Raw genomic sequence first — 22,106 nt, 5'->3', positions numbered from 1 at the left:
CAAACACTAAACATTTATTTTTGGATTAATGTTTTCGTCATCTCGCAACTCTCATGAAATGAGCTTGAATAAATGATGACCAAAAAGAAACACAACCAGTATAACTTAAATTTTAAGCAAAGATTGAAGTTAACTTGCGAAAGGATTCTCATCATACTTTACACTTAGCGCCTTGGGCACTTCATATCTTCCCACTGGATCCCTGTAAAGGGGATTCTCCTGTCGGACACTGTTCTTCTGATCTTCCTCGAACCTGGCAAATTCCCTGGCATCCTTGGCTCGAATGTACCACAGAACTAGCAAAATGGTCAAAAGTCCAACCAGCAGAGTAAATGCCGATATATAGCCCAACAGGGCAACTTTATCCGTGGGCTCGCAATCAACCGCTTGGATGATCAATAAGTTTGAGTGGTCGATGACCTGATAGGCGAAGAAGCTGTCGCATTGGATGCCGTGCTTGTTCACCATTCTCACCAAGCATTGATTCTGCTCGGGATCCAACTCGTGGACAAAGTTGTACGAATAGGTTTCTTGTCTATCCAAGCTGCTACATATATGCGTTAGGTTTTCGCAAGCGCCCATTCCCTGTTTTTGTTTGATCAGACAGGTAACACAGGGCTCATAGAACAAACACAGCTTGTTGTCCTTTTCCGGATCGATTTCACAGAATTTTCCCAAGTACGGCTTCTCACACTGGCACTCCTCGCACTCGCAGGTGCCTCTTTCCGAGCATATTTCGCCCGTGGGTCCCACACAGGCAACGGTGGCCCCATCGCAGTTGCATTTGGTACCGGACCATCCGTACTTGCAAACGCACTGGCCGCAGGAACAATCTGCCAACTTTTCATCGCAGTCCAGGCACTCGCGACACTCGCAGAAAGTACCCTTGTATCCAGGATCACACAGGCATTTGCCACAGTCACAGTCCCCGTGATTGGAGCAAACCAATTCGGAAGTGGATTTATCCGACAGCGTTTGACGGCATTTCTGGAGCAGAGCTTCATTGCTGGTGACATTTGTGGCGTCCGTGGGACATTTGCAGTAGGTCCCGGTCCACCCGTCGTCGCAACTGCACATTCCGCAGTATAAATAGCCATTATTATCGCACAGGGATCGGCCTTCCTCTTTCCTCGGATCCGGAGTATCCTGGCAGGGACACGGACGCTGAAGCTCCACATCCAAGTCCATGAACTCGCTCAAGGATGTTTCCTCCACGCGGATTTTGTGGGTCTGAAATTGAAGGAGAATGAAGTGGTTCGAGGAACTTTAGTAGTAGACTGCCACTTACATAAACCTGATTATCGGGATGTTTCTTCAGGGTGACGTCCACGTAGAAATCAATCTGCTTGCCCAGACTGACGTTATTGCAGTAATTCCGCTTTTGCAAGCTCGGAAACTGACCACCGCAATCCGTATAATAAACCATGTCAATAAAATCCGGGCTATTATCGGCGAACTGAGTGCGTTTAATCAGACTCGCAAAGCTGAAAGTTAGAAAGAGTGAGATCTAGAATCCAAGCAGAGCATTATGCAAAGCCATGGACCACACCCGTCTTACCTCTTTTTGATTAGCTCCAATATGTTGGAGGAATCAGCACTCAGGATGTCCACATAGCTGATTTCCTTCATTAGGGCACTGAGTTCCATATAGCTGCTCACCACCTCCTGGGTGACAGCAAAGATCACATTAATCTTTCGGCGAAGCAGCTCCCGATAGATTTCCTCCAGCGAGGGGTAGTCGTAGTCCAAGGAGCCCGTGTATTCCCCTGCTTTATTCAGGTGACACTGCTTATCATTGCGTTGGATGATGCCTGCTAGAAGCCCGTCTCCCGCCAAATGCATAAAGCCATCGGTTACCAGGATCACCACCTTCCGCGCTTGTTCCTTCCAGCCGATTTCCTTGGTGCACACTATGACCTGCATTAGAGCGTCCAAGCCGCCTTCGAGGTTATCCAAGTTTCCCGTGATCTTGCTATTTGCCACGGCCGCGGTAAATGCTGGGATATCATCGGTTAGTGATAGCTGATGTCTGTATCCGTAGGTTGGTTCACACTTGGCCTGCTCCCCAGCACAGGGATTTTCCCTATGCTGTGGCAGAATCATGGGTACAGTTGGCTTATCCGCGAAGGAACCAAAGCCCAGTCTGTAGTTTGCAGTCAAGTTTTTTAGCGTCTGGCTGAGCTGGGCTCCCAACTCCTCCAGCGTTTCCTTGTCGTCCCTCATTGTCCAGGTTAGATCCATCAAAACGTACAAATCGAGTGGATTGTTGCGTGCAGCTCTGTAGCTCAGCTTGATTCTTTGCGTGTTTTCTGCGGGACAAAAAGTAATGAAAGGTAATAGATCGGTTTACTACTCGAATGCACCTAAAAAGCAACCTTGTTTACGAGCTGTTTTATGGGCTGACACGTCTACGTAAACTAAGGCCAGTCTCCTGCATACTACGCACTCATTGGATTCTTGCAGTGAGAGAAATTGTCCATCCTTATATTAAGACTTAATATTCAGCATTCTAAGCAGTTACATTTTAAGCTCAGAATTTGTGTTTCGGTTAGACTTTGAAAGAAAAGTTCTACTAATATTAAAAATAAATGAATTATTATATTAAGACATCTTTTGTGCTGACTAATTTGCTCTGTGCACTCCCCTAGTGCTTGCAACCATTGATTACCACTTGAGCCAGTTCACACCCAGGATAAATGTTTGGCTTCCTTGTAATCCTTAAGCGTGCAATTAACCGACTTCCTATACCACTGTTTGTACTTAATAACTGGGTTTCCAGTGCCTCTTAACCTAGCCAGATTTCTACTCGAGCGATGCTAATGGTTATTAAATTGGTTAATAAGCTCTTGGAGAAACAAAATTATTGACAGACATCACTCCACATCAATTGAGATATACGCAACTTCATTATTGAGACTGAGAAAAGAGAGCTAGTTAAGTCAATTCGCTTAAAATAACTTATCAAAAAAAGGGCTAAAAACGGCAAATATTATAATATAATGATAAATTGTGTTGTAATTATGATGTGATCTGATTAAACTTAAAAGTTAGTAATTTATAAATATTGAATGTGTAAATTCGATGGAATGGAAAGAAAAAGACAGTTGAGTATTTCCGGATTGAAGCTCTTAAATGTGTTTTTTCCAATTGATCGTGCTTCACCCATTGCCATATTATTTAGTGCTCGAGAAAACCTGATCCATTTATTAAAATCCCTCTCTCATGATTCATTTTTGCCCGTTTATATCAACACAGGAACGAATAAATTGTATTCGATTTAGGTATCACAATACTTATAAAGTGGGTTCACTGAACTATGCACAGTAAGCGACAAGGAGGGGGGAAGAAAGAGAGGGATAGAAAGGAATTCCCACGCCAAATAGTACAACAATAGCAAGATGTGACAACCACAAACTACTGATAAGCAAAGCGCGGACACAAAACAAAATGCTTAAAACATGATGTGGAACAAATCGGCAAAGCAAATACGAAGTAGGGGGAGAGAAATGGAATGGTGACACACTTGATAGAGGAAAATAACGTGTTAGAGGGAAAGAGAGAGGCTTAGCCACATGGTGACACACATTTGATAAGATAAGAAAGCCAAATAAATGAATAATCCAAATACTCACCCTTGACCAATCTAAGATATGCCCGCTGGGGTGTCACTTGAACAGCCTGATCCCTGGTTTCGTAGTCCTTTAGGGGCTTATCCTGAAGGACATCGAGGACCGGCTGGTTCTCATATATATACGTCTCACTGCAGTTATTGGTAAGTAGTAGCCGGCGAGAGAGACAGCGATATGCATCTTTGTATTTCTAGAAGGCAAACAAGTGAAATGATTGATCGCAAGGATGAGAACAGTGCCGCCATATTTTCGCATATATTTTAATGCAAGCAAGGCTCTGTTTTTGTTACTACAGTCATCTCGTTCCCACTCACCTTGTCCGTGCACCAAGCGCATTCCATGTGAGCGGATAAACATCTTTCGCAGCTGTCCGCGTGCATGCACTGATCGTCTGCGTGAGGGAGATGGCGATAACAAAGTAACGGTAAAGCTATCCGGCTAACAAACCAATTGAGTCTGCATCCGAGTTGGAGATCCTTCCCACTAGAAAAAACAAACATATCCACAAGAACGCCTTTTCGCGCAGTGACGTCATTTTTATAACAACATGTGCAATTTTCCGATCGCTGTTCTAATATTTTGTTTTGCCGAGGGAGCGACCGTTCGGCCTTAGAAGTCCAGCGTAACTAATATTTGTTCAGTACGAAAAGCGTTCATTTGCTTCGCTCTTTGACTTTTTTAATAAGTATTATCTTATCGAGGGAGCGTGATAAAAAAATGTGAGAAGTTATTGGGAAAATATTTTGATTAGAATAAATGGCACTCTTAAGAGAAGGAATGGAAGTAATATGTGACACTAAATGAAAACAAATCACTTTATTTTGATGTTCTAATCACTCTACATTTGATTAAATAAAATAAGTTTATTGTTATTTTTATAAAATTATCTATATATGAAATATTTGTGTTTGGAGGGTAAACATTTATTTATTTATTTAAATTTATTCATTTAAACGGAAACAATAAAAAAGTCGTGTAATATATTCAAAAGTAACTGTCCCTAACACTCCATCCCAGTAAATATAATTAATCGACAATGATTAAATTTGAAATATATAAGTGTACTTTAAATATGTGGAGCCGTAAGTTTTGTAGCTAACAGATATGGTAAGGGAGCGAAAATACTAACATAAGCCAAATCGAATTCATTTAAACTCTCTTATCCTAAACTTAAATAAAAAATTGAACCAAAAGATACATTTATACAAAACTAAATTAATTAAATTAAAAGTTGAAGAAAAAGTTTACTGTTTCATTAATTGTAATTCTTCACCAAGTATAAATTTTATTAGAATACAAGATTTTAAAACCCCAAATGGAGTGGACTTTCGTTGATAACGGCATTCTGAAACTCTGTACATGATTTAAGCAGCTTTTATGATTTTAAACATGATATATAATACTTATCACTTTAATTTAAAAGCCCGAATAACGAATTGATTAGGTGCTGACTGGTCACACTACCCAGCTCAAATTGTGAAAAACTGGTTTTAAATGAATGCTCTCTTACTCTCTCCGGACGGTATATTGCTTAGGGCGAGCCACGGTCCTACTAGCATCTGCCCACCCCCACGACGAGTACAACAATTATACCAAAACGTTGTTGTCTTCTTCACTCCCTTTGGGAGAACGCAAAGAGCAAAAGAGAAGGAAGCGCAGCAATGTGACCAAAATCGTGGGTAAAAAGACGCAATAAAATACTAAATCCCAAGACAAACGGCCAGTCGGCGAAAAATTTTCAGTTCGCGGGGTTGTGCAGCGGACGATTTTCCATCGGAACGGTTTAACTTTGGAGCGGAGCGCGGAGTTTCGCATTTTTTGTGTTTATAGCGGAAAATCGGATGAAAAACTCCAAATGTTTACCAAATGAGCGGCGACAAATACGCGACCAATTGACGAGATCGTGTGTGTTTTTCCCAATTAAACGGTGAGTGTGCGATAGAGATGGAGTTGTAAAGTATGCAGTCAAATCAAAGTGCGGCAAAAAAGTCTAAAGGTGAAAAAGTCATTAAAAAAAGAAAGCAAAATAGAATTGCTCTGTGGAATATAAAAATATATATACATACATACATATATATGCAAGGAGACGACGCGCAGCGAAAAAGGAATTTTTTGTGTACTACGGTGGCGCTTTGTTGTTGCTGTTGTTGTACGCGTCGTGCATTTGCTTTTGTTTTGTGTTTTATATGTTATTGCCTTTGCTTTTGCCTTTGCTCCACGGTGTTTTTGTGATTGGAAAACTAAGAAAGGAAAGCAGGAAAACCAAGCAAAGAAAATAAAAACCGAAATTGAATAAGAAAATTGTCCATTTTCGTTTTCCATGCCAGAGAAAAGTGAAAAGATTAATTTACTAAGCAAAGCGGCAAAACTGTATGTGTGTATGTGTGTGTGTGTGGGCGGTTGAGTCTGCGTGTGCTTGTGTGTGTGGCTGTGTCTCTAGTTTTTACAATTCCCACTGCACACGCTGTTTCGTGTTGGATTATTGGATTATACCGCCAATAACGGCACACGCACAGCAACAACAACACCTATAAAAACAACAAAAAGCGATAAGGGAGAGCAGACGACGCTGGGATTAATCATTAATGTCCTGAGAGATAAGGAACAGGACTTCAGAAGAACAAGAACAAGGAGAAGACAGGAAGAGGATGCAGCAGACGGACAGAAGAAGGCGAGAAAAGGTAAGTTTAAACTTCAAATTCTCTATGGTTTATTTATCTATCGTAATATTTAATGTAGCGAACAGAATGTTATATTCTTATGTTAGTAAGACCAATTACTATGCAGACCCACTCTAAAAAGTATAAAACAATGTGGAAAAAGAATAAGGCACAAGCTGTGTGCCTTGGGATTTATATCCTCTTTGAAGGACTAGCTCATGACAGGTCATATTTGACCATTGACAAAAGACTATCTAAAATTATCTAATATATTGTCCATATTTCTCCCGCAAGAGCAAATTACATCGTTACATCATATCGTTTGTATACTTTTGTCTGTGGTGTTTATCAGTTATCTGTTGAAAACTCTATTAGTTAAATATATAGCAATAGGGGATTTTAGGTTTTTTCATTTAAATCTCTTTTACTTACCTTGATAATTTTCTATTAAAGATTAGGGACTGTTTAAATTAAAAAAAAACGTCGTTTGTAGACTTTTCCGGCACTGTAGCTACATATGTATTTACATACATGTACATATTACGCCATCTTTTGAAATATGTATAAATATAATAATATATTTATAGTATAAATTATTGCAGAATTTTCAATTTCCAAATAGTATCCATAATTATTGCAACTTGAATAGAGTTGTTTCTAATCAATTCGTTCGCTTCACTTAGCCGGGCGCTCATTTTCCAATGAAAATTTATTCTAATGACGCTTTTCGCGATCCTAATCTGCTGCGCATAAATTTCTTTGGCAACTTTGGGTGATTTATTGCCTGTCGATTGTCGTCGTAGTCGCAGGCGCTGCTTTTTGGCCAGTCCCAGAGTCTCGGAGCGATTTCAATCCGAACCGAAAGCGGACCAAGAGACCCCCGTCCAGAGCGCACAAGACCAGACGGGATTGGACAGGACAGGACAGGACGGGACAGGACGGGACAGACTGGTGCCAGTTAATGTACGCGCCTCGCAGATGCCGCGGATTAGATAAAAATTCTCAATTTATGCGTTGCGCCAGTTGCCAATTGCAGTCCACCTTCCAAAGCCTCCTACTCCTCCGAGATATACATACATACATACATATGTATGCATATGTACAATTTCATATGCAAAAAAAACTTGTCGCGCCTACTAAAATCTTTGCCCGAGGGCGCTGCGATGCCTTCATTCCAGTCTTTTCCGCAGTCTATCATTTGAAATCATGTCCCGGCGATAAGAAATTATAGTGGCCCGGTCATAATTTACGTGATTTGCCTGCCTAATGTCCTGCCGCATGACACGAGGACAAAGCGGGAACCATAAAAACAGAGGAAAAATTCACATTTGGAGGCTGTTCCAAATGAGGAGGAATTAGGGCAGGCAGTTGGGCCAAGAGAAGATTAGTAGTTGCAGCTAAATGGATTATTAATGTCTAACGTGGCGAATGAAATAAAAGAGGCATTTATAAAATTATAAAGATAAAATCATATTATTATGTTGGAGGCCTAAGAGGCACGAATCGGATTGATCCTCTCAAATATTTTATATATTTTTAAAAATTGGAAGTTCGAAATTATGTACATACGTATGTGTAAGTACTGAAGAGAATCTTTAGAAGTGTCGCCACACAACAAGTATCTATAATATATTATATATATTATATTTATGCACTCTGGCTTCTATAGGCCATAGACACCGCAGTGTGGATTCTTTTGCAACCCCTTACCCTACAGTGGACCCATTATTTTTCCGATGCCCTGGCCAGTTTTCCCTGGGGAATGGCCCTCTAGCTACACGCATACTGGAAAATCCGTTTCGTTTTGACATTTATTGTTTTTAATAGTCTCGAGAGCTAGGGAATTTTATGACACATCCTCGAGCGATAAAAATCTTTACTGCCCCAGGGTACATGCATATGGTTTATTCGTCGTTCCTTCGTTCAATAAGAGCCTAAGGTAAATAAAGTTGGGGATAAAAAGAAAGAGGACTTTGAAATTAGCCGGGGCCACCTCATAAAGTGAAAAGTGTCATAAAAATTAGTCAAGAAATCACGCTGCCCACTCCCAATTTGTAATTCTTCGGACGGTTCTTTTCGTTTCTTTCGGACTTTTAACATTTCAGTTCCTTTCGGTTATTTGGTTGTTTGTTCTGACACATTTGTATGCTAATGACAGAGCGGGATATGGAGGTTGCTTGGCTTGGGTAGGTGCTTCCGGCGGGATTCCCTTGGTCTTTTTACCGCTGACTGAAATCTATCAGGTTTTTGACGAGGGTTTCGGCCGGGAAATCGCTTTCGGAGGATAAAGCATGCAGCTCAGGTCTTGCATATTGAAGTGGCCGCTGATAAAGGATTTGGGAAGTAGTTTAAGCCATTTGGACGGGGTCATAAATTGAATTATAATTCAGGCATACGAAATTCTTTCTGTCTGTCTGGGAGCTTATGCCTAATGTTCTTCGGCTTAAGGTCTTTGGGTTGAGTTGTTTTATTTTTTCTCCCCTCCAGAGCGCATTTCTTGAGACCTAAGCACTGGACTTCGGTTGGATGAATCAGCTCGAGTTGAAAACAATAAAACGAAAACAATAAAATATGAAATTTGAAGTGTATTTCCAGGAATGGTTCATAGCCTTTAACTAAGAAGTGCAGGGATGCAAATTAAGAGCGCATCCCAAATGTAAAATGTAAAAAGTGAAGTTTAGGTTGACTAACACAGTCAAGGTCTAAAGTAATGATGCTTTGTATCTAGGTACCACAAATTACAATAAAATGCAATACGTTCCTATCCACTTGAGCCAACACTTTGATTGCCTTTATTTTTCTTTCCGATTAGCTCTCCCAGATTTCCCATTTTTTGTGTATGTGTTTCCCTCGAATAGCTTTGGTTATCTATAAATAACATTTTGCTTGCCTTTCTTATCAACTTCCGCTTCTTAATGTCTCTCCAGCCAAATTGCAGCTAAACTCTTAGTTTTTCCTTCCCCTCTTCCTTTCTCGCCCACCCATCTCTTTCACTGCGGCCCGTCCCTTTCTAGCAAATTGGCTTCTATGGCTGTCTTATCCTGAAATGTGTGTGCGAGCTCGGGTGTGTAACAAAGATATCAATGGCAACGGAAAAAAGAAATTAGGGAGTGGGAGGCCAACCTTGAACCTTAAACCCGAGAAAAAACAACCAGGGCTCATTTCCGTAGCAGGTCAGACAAAGTCAAATATACGCGGCTGAAGAGAGATAGATAGATGTAATACCACAAATCTAAAATCCACAAATGCCACAAAAAGTCAATAAATGTGCGCCTTTGCTTAGTTTTATGAACGGCACGTTAGGAGCTCACAAAAATGACCAAAGATGGATATATAGAATAGATATATATATAGTGCTGAATAGATGAAGGAAAAGACAGTGGCAGGAATGACAATCAAATGAGAGGAAAAACTAAAGCAAACAAAAGACGCACGAAGCTGAAAGAGAATTAAGTGAGGCCTGGCAAAAAGTAAATGAGGAAAAAGAAAGTTCCGCAATTCCTCTTGTTCTTGGTCACTTTTTTGTTCCCAGCAATTATCCGCTGGTCAAACAAAAGTCATTAAATTGCGGAAATCGGGTCACCAAACCGACAACAAACCCAACTAAATGAGGGGCAAAAAGAAAAATAAGCAGACAAACGGAGGCGAAAAACCCCGAAAAGCAGTCGAAAAGAACATACGACTAAATTGTGAATTTATTTACATTTAATTGCATCTAAGTTTCAAAACAAAGGCGGCATTGCCAGCATTGTCTCCGAAATTATATTTTAATGTGTGGCCTTCGCTTTAATTGTGATGAGGTCCCTTTATCCCTACTCTTCAACTTTTCTTGGTTGCCGCAGTGTTGAGATAATAATGATGATGTGACTCATTAACCTCGACGCATGACCCGGGAAAATTAGAACTACAAGAAATTCATTCCAGCCGCAAAGACATCATTTCTTTACACTTCGCAGCAAGGGGATAATTGGGTATTTTACCCACATGCTTGGATTGAACTGGGAAAACTCTATTGGGTTTTTACTTTCGTTGGAAACATACCAATCAAGAAATCCAATATTCTTATATTTTAATTTGTGGTTGGAGCAGTTACTCTTAAAAAACCGGAGACTTAGCAGCTTCTTTTGTGTCGATAATCTTCGTTTGCCCAAAACTCGTTCCCTGCAGCTCAGTGTAATATTTTCGAAGCGCGTATGAGCGATATAGATACATATTTAAGCTGTCTGTGGCAACCAGGCCTGTTTGAGCTGTAAGTGTCTTTTGAGGCCGTGTTTTATTGCTGCTAAGTTCGCTTGTTGACTTTGGCTGAGTCATCATCTCGCGGTTCGTCGGTTTGATGTTAGAAGTTGCCCGTTCTCCAGCCCCCGAATACCCCTACTCTCTTTCGAAAAAAACAGCACTTAGCTGACATATTTTCCTTTGTAAAACTTAATGGTCTAGATAAAGTTCGGTCGGCTGACTGCGGTTTTGTCGCTTAAAGTTTTCTAAAGTGAGCATCGCATGCTTAGCATTTAAATGAACTGAAAAGCGAAGTTTTGCATTGAAGACTTGGCGATGATTCAATTGGCCGTGCATTTGCTGGGCTTTTGCAATCTTTTGGTTTGCAATTTGAACTTCGAAGACCACACCTTGGAACCGTTTTTCATTTGCCTTTTATATTTCCATTTCGATTCGTTTGTGGGTTTGTTTTGAGCTTGGGGTTCGGTTTTGGGTTCTCGGGTTCGTCATGATTGCAATATCATCTGCAACCCAATGCGTCTCCATTTCCCACGTTTTGCAGTCTTCAGTGCCCCGCTTGTGCAATTAGTTTGGAATTTCGAGTCATGCCTAATGAGCCGAGTGGGGTCAAGGGATTTAATTGCATCTTAAACGGCTCTCTCGGCTTCAACTTTAATTTTGCCGCAGCTGAAAGGCAAATGCAAATGCACTTGTCGGGTTCTACTAACCACATCCCGTCGGCCTCGTCTTACTATATTTGTGTTTTCCCTCGGTGTGTGTGCGCTGTTTGTTGTTCATTTGTTTATTTGTTTACATGGCAAACATAAACCAAACAAGCGCCGCCACTGCTGGTGGCAAAAAACTTTTAAGCCGGAATATGTTTACAAATGGCCAAAGAAGTTGAGCCGTGCTGGGGAAAGTGTTGGGTTAATTTTATAAAATTATGTGAAGAAGCTGCCAGGGTCTTTCATTACTTCAAGGGTACATACGAATTCTTTTGGTCCCTCTAAAATATTAGCCAAATTGGATTGTAAAGGGTTGTCCAAAAAATATTTATTAAAGTAAGTATTTATTAAAGTAAAGCATATCACTTGAATTTCGGCAATTATCTAAACCGTTTCCTACTCAAAGCATTAACTCAATAAATATAAATACTTAAATGATGTGTAAATCCTAATTTAATTTAGGGTATAATTGTTCTTTGCCCAATTATTAATAATTAGTTTCTTAGTTTTCCCCTTTAAAAGTACATTAGAATTGCTTTTTATAGGAAAGTAGAAACCGATCAAAACTATATTGCTTTAAGGCTGATTTTTCTTGGCGAATGCTACAAGTTTTATATAAAAAATTAGTTTAAGAGATAACTACTTTCCGCTGGGTTAGACTACTCGCTCGCCTATTTACCCTCCTACAAAGACACATTCCCAATTGTTTTCGACTCCTCTTGTTTACTCTTGAAAGCAATTGAAACCTTTGTGGAGGTTAATTTTCTTGGAGTTTCGTAGAACAACAACCTCATTGTTTACTCGTATTTCTCTCAACTGGCCTTAGCCTGGATTCATTTATGTTTACGTGCCACATTTGGTGCCTTTGTTTACCCCAACTTCAGCACCAGAATTTTCCAAGGAGATCAAACCAATTTTAACTTCTTTGGGGCTTTCTTAGGGGTCGCAACATTAATTCCTGGGTTGCTAGCCTGTATTTTACGAAATTATAATCCGCATTATTCGTTTCTGTTAGCCTTAATTCAACTGCAGTATTTTTTCATTTTTTTCGCTCGTTTTTTGGGCCAGTATGTCTATAATGCGCTTTAATTATTGCGGGAAAAGGCGGTTTTCCATTCGTCAGGAGGCGAGTGTTTTTCTCCTTGCTGAAATTATGAGCATTAAGTGGAAATGGGCAAAGTAAATCGTGTTAAAAGGAACTTATCATTTGCATTACGGCCTTCTACCCCATTTGGTTATTATTATTTAATTGCTGGCGCTTTAATTATTGACCAGACACGAAAAGAACTACCATTTACCATTTTATTCGATAAAAAATAAATCAAAATGACAACCGCTGGCTAGAAAAGCAATTTTCGGGAAATCCCATGGCAAATTACATGCCAAAAACACAAGACAAACGCTTCAACGGAGTAAAACTAAAAGTTGCAGCAGAAAAAAGGCAAAGGAAAACTAAATTAAGCGCCTTTGACATAGAAAATGCAATTTGCTGAAAAAAATTTATCTGCATGGCGAGAGGGCTCTAATAAAAGTGAAATGCATGTGGGAGAAAGGCCGACTCAAAAACAACCATACCTAAAAGAATACAAAATGGAATTACGAGCAGTTTTATTCTAGTTTATCACACGAATTGAGTTTGAAAATGCGTAGCCTGGCAAAGTGCCACAGAAAAACGGAAAGGAAATCGAAAAGAAAAGAAAAGGAGCGACGAAAATTGCAGGGGAGTGGCAAAGGGAAATGCCCTAAGATAGATGCATCAATTGGAAAGGCAGAAGAAATGGCACAAAAATCGACAACGATGTCGAGGACGTTGACAAGCGTAAAAGACACCCAGGCATTGAGGACATGTGTGCGTGTGGAAATCCTTTAAAAAGGCAATTTTGGTAGCACTTAAATGCAGACTCACAACGAAAGAAAATCAGTGAAGGGGAGCAGAGTGGAGCCAGGACACGCGGGTACTTCTCCTTTTCCTTTTCGCTTTTGTACCCCTTAGTCAAGTAAGTACGGCAGTATTCAACCGATGAGCACGATATTGCTGAAACAGACATATGCATTTGACTATTTGAAACTATTTGGAAATAAAACGAAAAGGAAGCTTTCATAAGGGAATCGTTTTCCAAACGTTACCCCTGAAAGCGAGCGAAATCTTTCCTGAGGCAGGCTGAACAATAGGTATTTTTGAAGTTGAGACCTTCCTATAATAGTCTTAGTGGTTTTTCTCGGCCTTCCAAGGCGGCTGATTGTTGGGCTGTTCACCTCCTGCCTCCTGCTTCCCTTCTCCAATCTCCACTCACATGCCACGCCCACAGACACATCCGCCGCATAACTAGTTGCCGTCGAGAGTGGCATAATGGAACGGAACGTGGCGCTGCCGAAGCATGCGGCATGTGGTAGGGCGGTGTGTGGCATGTGCCATAACTCCACGAGCCACGCAACCACCCACTCTTACACACAAGCTCATGTTTGTGTGTGTTTGTGCAATGGCACAGGATGCCAGTTACTACACTGCAAACGCCAATATCTTGAAATCCAATTTGATGTTTATTCCATATCCACAAAAGGCCTAATTTGTGATGCAACAAAAACTTTGGAAGAACATGTATGTTCATTACATTTATAACGCCATAATTATTGTATGTTATTGAATCGTTTGTCGTACAAAAAGTGTCAAATTTCTTGCTGCATCTTCGGCAAACTTAATTATTGAGCGATGTACATATGTTTTCAACACAGTGTTGATGCCTGCTGAGCCACATGTCGATGGCAAAAGAGACTCTGAGTAGCCCGGCCAGAATATCAGAGGATTGGGCGGCTGACGCCTTTAATTAGGCACAAAACTGCATTGGTAGCAGCTAAGTGTGTAGCATCGGCTGCAGGATATCGAATCACAGATTTATGCAACGTGGAATCACTGTAGTTACAACGCCCATCCACCCACAAGACCACGCACACAGCTGAGGGGCGCAATGCATAAAATTGTGTCACAATAATCTTGCCACGCTTGGGGAGTTGGAGGACGGGTAGGAGGAGTGGCAGCAGCAGATTTCTGCCATCAATGCAATTGCCGGGATGTGCCATTCGCAAGGATATGCTGGGAAAAGGATGCGAGGGGGGTGGGAACCCGTTCGAGGAGAACGGGAACACAGACAGTCATAGCATAATTGCAATTAACACAGTCCTCGGTTGAAACTAAAACAGTTACTTAGTGCAGAAGACAACTTCCTCTGCGGGCTGCCTGCTGCCTGCTGCCCTCTTCCTGCATCCCCTGGATCCCCTGTATCCTTGTGCCTGCGAGCGTGTGCGTGAGAATGTGTGTGGCGTGCGAAAAGGTTTGCCCATTGTGCACTCAAGTGTGCGCAACACTCAAACACAAAGGCCGCATACAAAATTTCACACGAATCCTCCTCCAGATATATACTTAAATATAAATGTGGCTGGAGGATGTTCCCTGCCTTTTCTGGCTGGGCATAATCGATGAGGGAAGCGAGAAAAGGAGTGCGAAAGTGGAGGCATGTTAAACAGAAACTGAGCAACGAAATCAACGCTGTCGGGACGACAGTACAAAGGACATTTTGCTGCAATGGGCATAAATATGGAAAAACCCAAAAATGCTCTCCTCTGTCTTCCCACTGCAGGCCAAAAAGATTGCCGTTCAGTGCGGATCCGCATGAATGAAGTGAAGTGGCAACGAACAATGACATGTGGGAAACTGCAGGCCGAAGGGCATTAAAAACAGATCGATTGCCAGTAAAATTAGCCAGCGGGAAACTGTAGTTTTCGGAGTGCAGATGCACAGGGGATGGGATGGAAAACATGATCCTTTTCGAAACATAAAGCAATATCTTTGGGAAGCCAATGGGGGAGCATATAATTTGGAAGTGCATGTACAAAACAGGAACAATCTGCAATAATTTCCCAACTAAGAAATTCTAGTCAGCGACAGTTCTATACACATGAAAACCTTCTACCTATCAAGCTCCGTGAAGTTTAATAGGTCTTTGATTTCTTCATCAATGAACCCTTCAGCATTCAAACCACAATCCTCAATTGTTTCCATTTTAGATTGACTTTTTTGATAGTTCGGAAGTTCCTTAACAATCACTTTGAAGTTTTCCGCCCCATAAATCGATTGAATTTTAAATATGTTATGGCCGTGCTCTCCCACCCCATTTTCCATATTTTCCCCACCCATAGGAGTTGTTTTCAAAATTCCCTTTTCGATGGTGGTTGTCATCGCCGTTTTCCGCGAGCAACAACTGTCCGTGTTTGCGGAGTTATCGGCCCGGATTTTAAAGGAATTTCACCCTGATATGTCGCTTATAGGCGACCCCTACTCTCCAATTTTCATAGCCCCTCCATAACCCCTCCGCTGGCGATTTCGTTGCCAGCGAAATTTTACTGTGGCTGGTTTTAACATTGTACAATTTGCCCAATAACATGACACAGGCATGAAAATCAGCCAAGCCAACTAGGGGTGCCATAACCCCCGACCTCTGCCCCCCTCCCCGGCGCCCTTTCTAGTCACCCCTGCGCGTGCGTGCTGCTGCTTCTTCCTCCTGCTTCGCGCTGGTGGCAAAAGGAAAGAACAGAAAAAATTACACCAAGCGGCAAGAACTGGCGAAAGGTAGAACAGTACAATGTACAAGTGTATATGTATAAGAAGAATATTATTTTTCGGTATAATGGCATGTGAACACGAAATGAGCAGCGTACTGAGCCAAGCCGAAAACAAGGAACCGGGTACGTCGCTGTAACGGGCATTTGGGGAAGCGGTAACGGTAACGCTAGCGGTAGCGGTAATGGTAAGGGTAAAGGTAAAGCTAACCGTTACCGGCTGGCGGCAATGGGAACGCCGTGTGATATATTTTATTTTTATTGATTATTTCGTGACTCGTGATTCGCAGGAGCACTGGCGCCCCAACATCACATACGCGTTCAAACGCCTTCGAAAGGACGTTTCCTTGCACGGCAAACAAACCCGGCAAGTGTTTAATCACTAATTTTGTATACGTTCGCATTTACAAGTGTATTTTATACCACTTTGATCGATTCCATTGCTAATTCACACGGGAATTGAGAACGATTTACGGTTTTACGTTTTACATGAAGAGCTGCAGTTTCAGTGTGTCGATATAAATTGTAGCTTCACTTGGAAATAGTTTATAGTTGGAAACTTATTTAACTTTTTTTGTTAGCGTTTTGGCATGGCTAACACGCCACGAACACTTTAATCAAGCACATATTTTATGCACATGTGGGCGGCGTGGGTGTTTATTCCTTTTTGCCGTTGTCCTGCATTTCGCTTTCATAATGACAGCGCCAACAACAAAAATAATAACAAGGAAAACAATCCCTTGTTGTCGTTGCTGCATTTTCATAATAAAGAAAAACAAGTCGACAACAACAAGCAACAATAAGAATAATAAAAACGGAAAACAAACACCTTGACCCAAATGCGCGTTACCAACGCGGAAAATAAATTCTCCTCCGACCATAGAACCTTTACTCTTACTATTTTTAATTTGTCTAAACATTTTTTAGATCCAAAAGCAAAAAGGAATACTTTGAAAGGAAACGCAATCCAGCATATGGCCCCGACAAAAAGGCTTTGTTTGCGTTTTTCAGATCCTCGCCGAGTTGCCTGGTTCTCTTTGCTTTAGCATAAACAAGCAGACAATCGCTTTCAATCCCCCAGAACCCAAAAAAAGTCCACCCTCCCAACCTCATCATCCAAAAAATGCATACGCAAATTTATACACCAGATACAACTTTGAGGTTGAGGGGCGTTCAGAGGAATATATGTACATGAAACATGCATGGAAATTTTCAGTAAAAAGCAAAAATATATTTTATGCACTGTCGTTTGTGGCTTCGAGCTCTCGTTCTCGTTCTGGTTTCGGTTCTGCCTCTGGTTTAGTCCAAAGAAATATAAATATACGAATAATAATAAAGTTTACTGCGGAAACTTTCTGTTCATTCGGATACCCTTCTTAGCCCTTGGATATGATCAAAGTGTTGAGTGGGACTTGGTCGCATGGGAAAGTGTATGCCATATAGTATATGTAATAATACATAATAAATGTATTTTTAAAAAATGTGTAATTAAATTCAATCCACATGTCTTTGGATCACACTGCTAATTTTTTCATCCTACACTTTTTATAGGTAACTATTTTTCCTGTCAATCTATTTTGTTCCTCTTATTTTATTTGAATAGCCGAGTTTTTCTTCTTTATTTTGCATTCGCTGTGGGTTTAACTAGATTTGCTTTAGCTGCACTTTATGCGAATTTTTAACTCCTGCTCCTTTTTCTTCGTGGGGCATCTTCAACTTCTGCTTGGCAAATTTTATGGACACTGTGTGTGTGCCAGGAGGTTTTTTGTAAGTTTTTAATTAAAGCGAAAGTGTCGACAGGCATGCTGGGAATGTTCCCAGTGGCCAGGACCAGTAGCAATGTCCTGGGAGCCAACGAGCTGCCACTTTTGGCTTTTTGCAAATTGTTGCAGTTTATTTTATTTAGTTTCCGAGCTGATCGATAAACTTGGCAATATTCGGTTGGCCGTTCGGTTCATCGCCTCCTAACAGGGAAACTTTTGTGGCAAGACTGCATAATCGGGTCTAAAAGGATGTGAAAGAGTTTATCAAGAAAGTCTAATCCCAGACTATTGGGAATAAACCATATCACACGTACTTAAACATACAAATTTTCAGACCAATATCATGATAAATGGTAATATATGACACATTTATTTTTAATAGCTGATGGTTGTTCGTCCAGCATATCTTTTCAATATGCTTATCTTTAATCGTTTATAAATTTGCAATTTTAAGGCGTAAGCCCTGAAGCTCCGGGCTTAAATAAAACCCAGCAATTTGACAACCAAGTTGCTGCCCACGCAAAAATCAAGTGAAAGGAATGCAAGCCCAAACAGCAAAATAAAAACATGAATTTGTAAATCTTTCAAATTAGAATGTTGTCATTCCGATTAGCTTCCGACACACAACCAACTGATTCAGTTTTTATTACCAGCCGAAAAACTTAAATAAAGAACAGGTTTAATCTCGACCCAAAGATTGCCTTCAAGGGCTTAAATCGCACACACAGAAGAAAAACGCGAGGAATAATAAAAGGGACACGGAGACATTGTGGCCAAAAGGATATTGGGGAAAAAGGGTCCAAATGAGAGAAAATGCGCTCACATAAAACAAGATGAAACAAAGGCCAAAACGGCATTAAATACAATAAAAGCACGGGAAAAAATATTATTAAGAATACACAGAATGCGCAACGAGAGAGGAAGAGAAAGAAAAAGCAATTAATAATAATTAATGTTTTTATCTTTTTGTTCAACCTCCTCTCGTCGTTTTCTCCGAATAATATTTCTCTCGCAGAGAGACAAACAGGAAACCGAATCCCAGACATCGGAGTCCAGGTCCAGAATCCCAGAATCCCAGAATCCAGTTCCTGCATCGGTCGCCTGCCTCTGTTTTTTATTACATTCAGCAGCAGCATGGAGTTGACTTAATTGATAATTGGAATTTCTTTTTTCACTGCAATGTATTTAAATTTTTCAACATCATTTCGTTTCATTTGTTTCATTGCTCTTGCGACTTTAACCGAAAAAGGCCGCAAAACTGCGAGTCAAAATAATTGTTCAAAAGAATCTGCAAACCGGACCAGAAAAAAAGGAAAAAAGATACAAAAAAAAATCAGCAATAATAAAACCAAAAAACCGCAGCGATTGCAAAAAGAGAGGAAAAACTTTTTTGTGGTTTTTTCACTGCAAAAGTGTTGGAAAGAGGCGTTCTAGCGTTTAAAAAATTTTGTGGCCGTTGCCAATCGACAGCAGCAACCGAAATGTATCTTATGTTAAAGTTTGCCACTTGCTTTCTGATTCTTCCTCTGATGGTGTTGATGTTGATTGTTCTTCGGCTTGACTTTTTGGCTGCGGGCGGTTTTTGTTTTCTTTTCGTCGAACGCCTTCGCCGCTCTCCAGATACAAAATGTATCTGTGTGTGCAGCTGGGCTTGTGTCGCTCGAGCATGTAGCTTCAGGTTGAGTTTCAGACTCAGCACTTTATTCGTATTCGGAGGTATCCGCAGCTTAAGTTCGTTTGTTATTGCTTTGGTACAACATTTAAATGTTTAGCTGCCGGTTGAGCTTGGTTTTTGAGAGTATAACGGGTATGAAGGCTGTTCTGGGACCTGAAGATCTTTCGAGGATAGAAAAAAAATGTATAAAAAGTACTGACCGAATTGTTACGTTTCAATCAAATATAAAATTGGTTGTATTGCATAAATTATATTTTTAAGTTACGAGTATAGTACAAAAATATTAATTGTAATAGCAGCTTGACTTTTTAATAAGTTAGATTATGATAATCAAGTATCCGAAAACTTGGGCATATGCCGAGCACAACCCATTTTGAAATCCCATTTACACTCACGCTTTCTTGTTTGCTGAGGCCTCTTCCCTTGGTTTCTTGTGGGCGTGAGTTTTATTTCAGCTCACTTAATGCGAATTAAGCTAATTTAAAAGCGATTCGAAATTAACTTTAATGTGTATGCAAAGCAACACGAAATGAGAGGAAAATAACAGAGAAACAAAAGCAAAAAGCATTTCTAACACTCTTGCTCCGTTCATTATGGGTTCCGTTTTGTATATTTGGGCTTAGGTTTTCTATTTTCATATCATTTTCGGTATTTGATTCGTATATGTGTGGTTTCGGGGATTCGATGTGTGGGCTTCTTAAAGTGGCTACTGTCGCGTTGCTTTAACAGTGGATCGAGCCCCCATATTCTTCCGTACTTCTATTGGAATCGCTGTGGTTGATGTTGCCCAGACTGTTGTTGTTGCTGTTGCCGCTCTGACCCAATTGACGTAGTCAACGTCGTCGTCGTCGTCATCGCTTCGCTTGTTAGAGAAGCTCTCAAAATAAAATTGGAAAAAATGCTGAAAAACGTTGAAAAAAATAGGGATACCCAAAGTGGAAGAAGAGCAGGTCGCTAGTAAAATGCACATTGAATGAAGATGGTAGGTTCCACTGCATGTCCATGGAAATACACACACATCCTTAGCCATGTATATATGCACGTATGTGTGCCTAAATTGTAGGTAGCAAGCATGTATCTTAATGAAGGCAATTTGCTTGTCGAGTTTAGGCAAGTTAGTTTACCGAAAATTGGCATATGGCCAGTAGCAACAAAAGCCCCGTACAGGGCACTGCATTTGCACCCCAGAGCCACCCACTTACCTCCTGCCCACACCTCACCGATTGCCTTATATAGAGCTTACAGCTTAAGCTGCCTACGACGAACCCATCGCCGAAAAATTTGTGAGACTAGCCAGGATAACACAATGTTAGGAAATGGTTTTAATGTTACTTTAGCCCAAAAACTATTCAGATTTTTATTTTTTGATTTATTCTTAGTGGACTCATTACTTTTATTTAAAATTTAAATACATAAATACATACGAATTGAAAAAATTATAAAGTCAGCGCTTTGTTACAGTTTTATACGTATTGCCATAGGACCGAAATTCTCAAGTGAGTTTAAAAACAAATCTTTTACGAATTTCAAGCTAAAGATCCCGGAAACAAGCGATAAATGCATATTTGCTCTATATATTATTGGTATTGTCTCGACAGTTGATTTCTTTTCTGTACTTAAACGTCAATTCCCAAGGGTTTTCTTGAAGTTTCCCAAAATAAATGTAATCTTGAGGAGCTTCCTCTTTAGGAATTTCGACCGTATCTTCCGCAGTCTTTCACCAGTGCGCACATGTCGATAAACCAACTTACACACATCGATGGCGATAGTGAACACCATGAACGCTTCGCAGGGAGAAGAGGAGGTTCCGAAAAGGATGGCCTGGGAACGGGGATGAGGACATGCCAGGCATGCACTCTGGGGGGTAATGCGAATTTGGCTGTTCAGCCTTCAGCCCCATTTCCACCTCCACACCCGGCCGCCCTTCCTGCTGACCCTTTCCTGCACATGGCGAAAGAAGAGTTATGCAAGCTGCATATACATTCTGGCCCACATGTGCGTGTGTATCTGAGTGTGGTATGTAGATCCAGGGCTAAGGATGGTAGTTGGGTTCCAAACAAAGCCGAGAAGCGATGGATTAGAAATGATTTACTGGTCAGCTGGAGAAATGTTCTACCATTACTTCTCGCCCATCGTTCAGTTGCAAAAATCTTAAGTTTCTGTCTTCACAGCAGTTATTTAAACCTTGTTTTGAACAGAAAATTGTTCGGCAAATTCAAAAAACCATTTTTAATTTTTCGTGGCCAATTTTTTGTAATACTTTATCAACTTTTATGAGAAAATTTAATGAACTTAGTCCACCATTTTTGGCATTTTTACGCGTCAAAGAGCTGGTGTACATTTATCATTCCAAAACTGTCTACCCGCCCATTAATCAAAAGACTTTAAATATTGTTTTCTGTGTACATTTCGGGCCCCGAACATTTTCGGGCCAAAACGAATTTAGCTTAAATTGCGAAAATTTAATAATCTAATAAGGCAAATTTTAACAAACTATTTAATGGCTAAACTGAGTGCAGACTCGGTTGAAATTCAGGCTGGCAAAGAAGGCGGGGAGACGAGGGGCTGCAATTGGCCCAAGGCGGAGCGTTTAGCTTAAGTTAAGCGGAGACAGCAGCAGCCGCGTTTAATGTCTGTGAAATTGAAAAATTTACTCTTTAATATGCGAACGGGTTAGTCCGTTGCCTCGTTGGCTTCTGAGCCCGAGAACCTGCCGGAAAGAGTCAGATACGGATGCTGGATTCTCGATGCTGGTCAGGCCAAATGGTGTGGAAGCCGCTCTTGCTGCTATGCTGCTTTGCTGCTTTGCTGCCTTGCTGCTT

At 40.7% G+C, this 22,106-nt stretch overlaps 2 protein-coding genes across 4 annotated transcripts in view; one reads left to right on the top strand and one right to left on the bottom strand.

Moving 5' to 3' along the window:
* Positions 1-46: 46 nt before the first annotated feature.
* On the bottom strand, positions 47-4,418 carry LOC6548802 (integrin beta-nu). 2 transcript variants are annotated; one of them, XM_001974046.3, is made up of 6 exons: positions 4,077-4,418; positions 3,944-4,020; positions 3,633-3,819; positions 1,559-2,309; positions 1,289-1,484; positions 47-1,230 (listed from the first exon to the last, which is right to left on the bottom strand). In XM_001974046.3, the coding sequence occupies exons 1-6, from the start codon at positions 4,162-4,164 to the stop codon at positions 130-132; spliced, it is 2,400 nt and encodes a 799-aa protein (XP_001974082.1). In that variant the 5' UTR covers positions 4,165-4,418; the 3' UTR covers positions 47-129. The 2 variants fall into 2 exon arrangements, with proteins under 2 accessions (XP_001974082.1, XP_026835917.1); XM_026980116.1 differs by having other exon boundaries at positions 3,944-4,144.
* A 916-nt stretch (positions 4,419-5,334) lies between these two features.
* The window catches only part of LOC6548803, a 67,605-nt gene continuing 50,833 nt past the window's right edge, over positions 5,335-22,106 (top strand). Inside the window, exons 1-2 of one of the 2 annotated variants that reach the window (XM_026979949.1) lie at positions 5,464-6,310; positions 9,506-9,507. Coding sequence is in view for 1 of the 2 variants with exons in the window: in XM_001974047.3 (XP_001974083.2) it covers positions 5,471-5,556 (86 nt within the window). In the remaining variant the exon portion in view is untranslated. Of the gene's footprint in view, positions 6,311-9,505; positions 9,508-22,106 lie in introns of both variants that reach the window. The other variant, XM_001974047.3, reaches the window with a different exon arrangement.

The sequence above is a fragment of the Drosophila erecta genome, unplaced genomic scaffold, assembly GCF_003286155.1.
Source record: "Drosophila erecta strain 14021-0224.00,06,07 unplaced genomic scaffold, DereRS2 tig00000092-arrow-pilon, whole genome shotgun sequence".
NCBI lineage: Eukaryota > Metazoa > Arthropoda > Insecta > Diptera > Drosophilidae > Drosophila > Drosophila erecta.
Note: the sequence above shows the minus strand (reverse complement) of the source record. Positions and strands in the feature narration are given on the sequence as shown.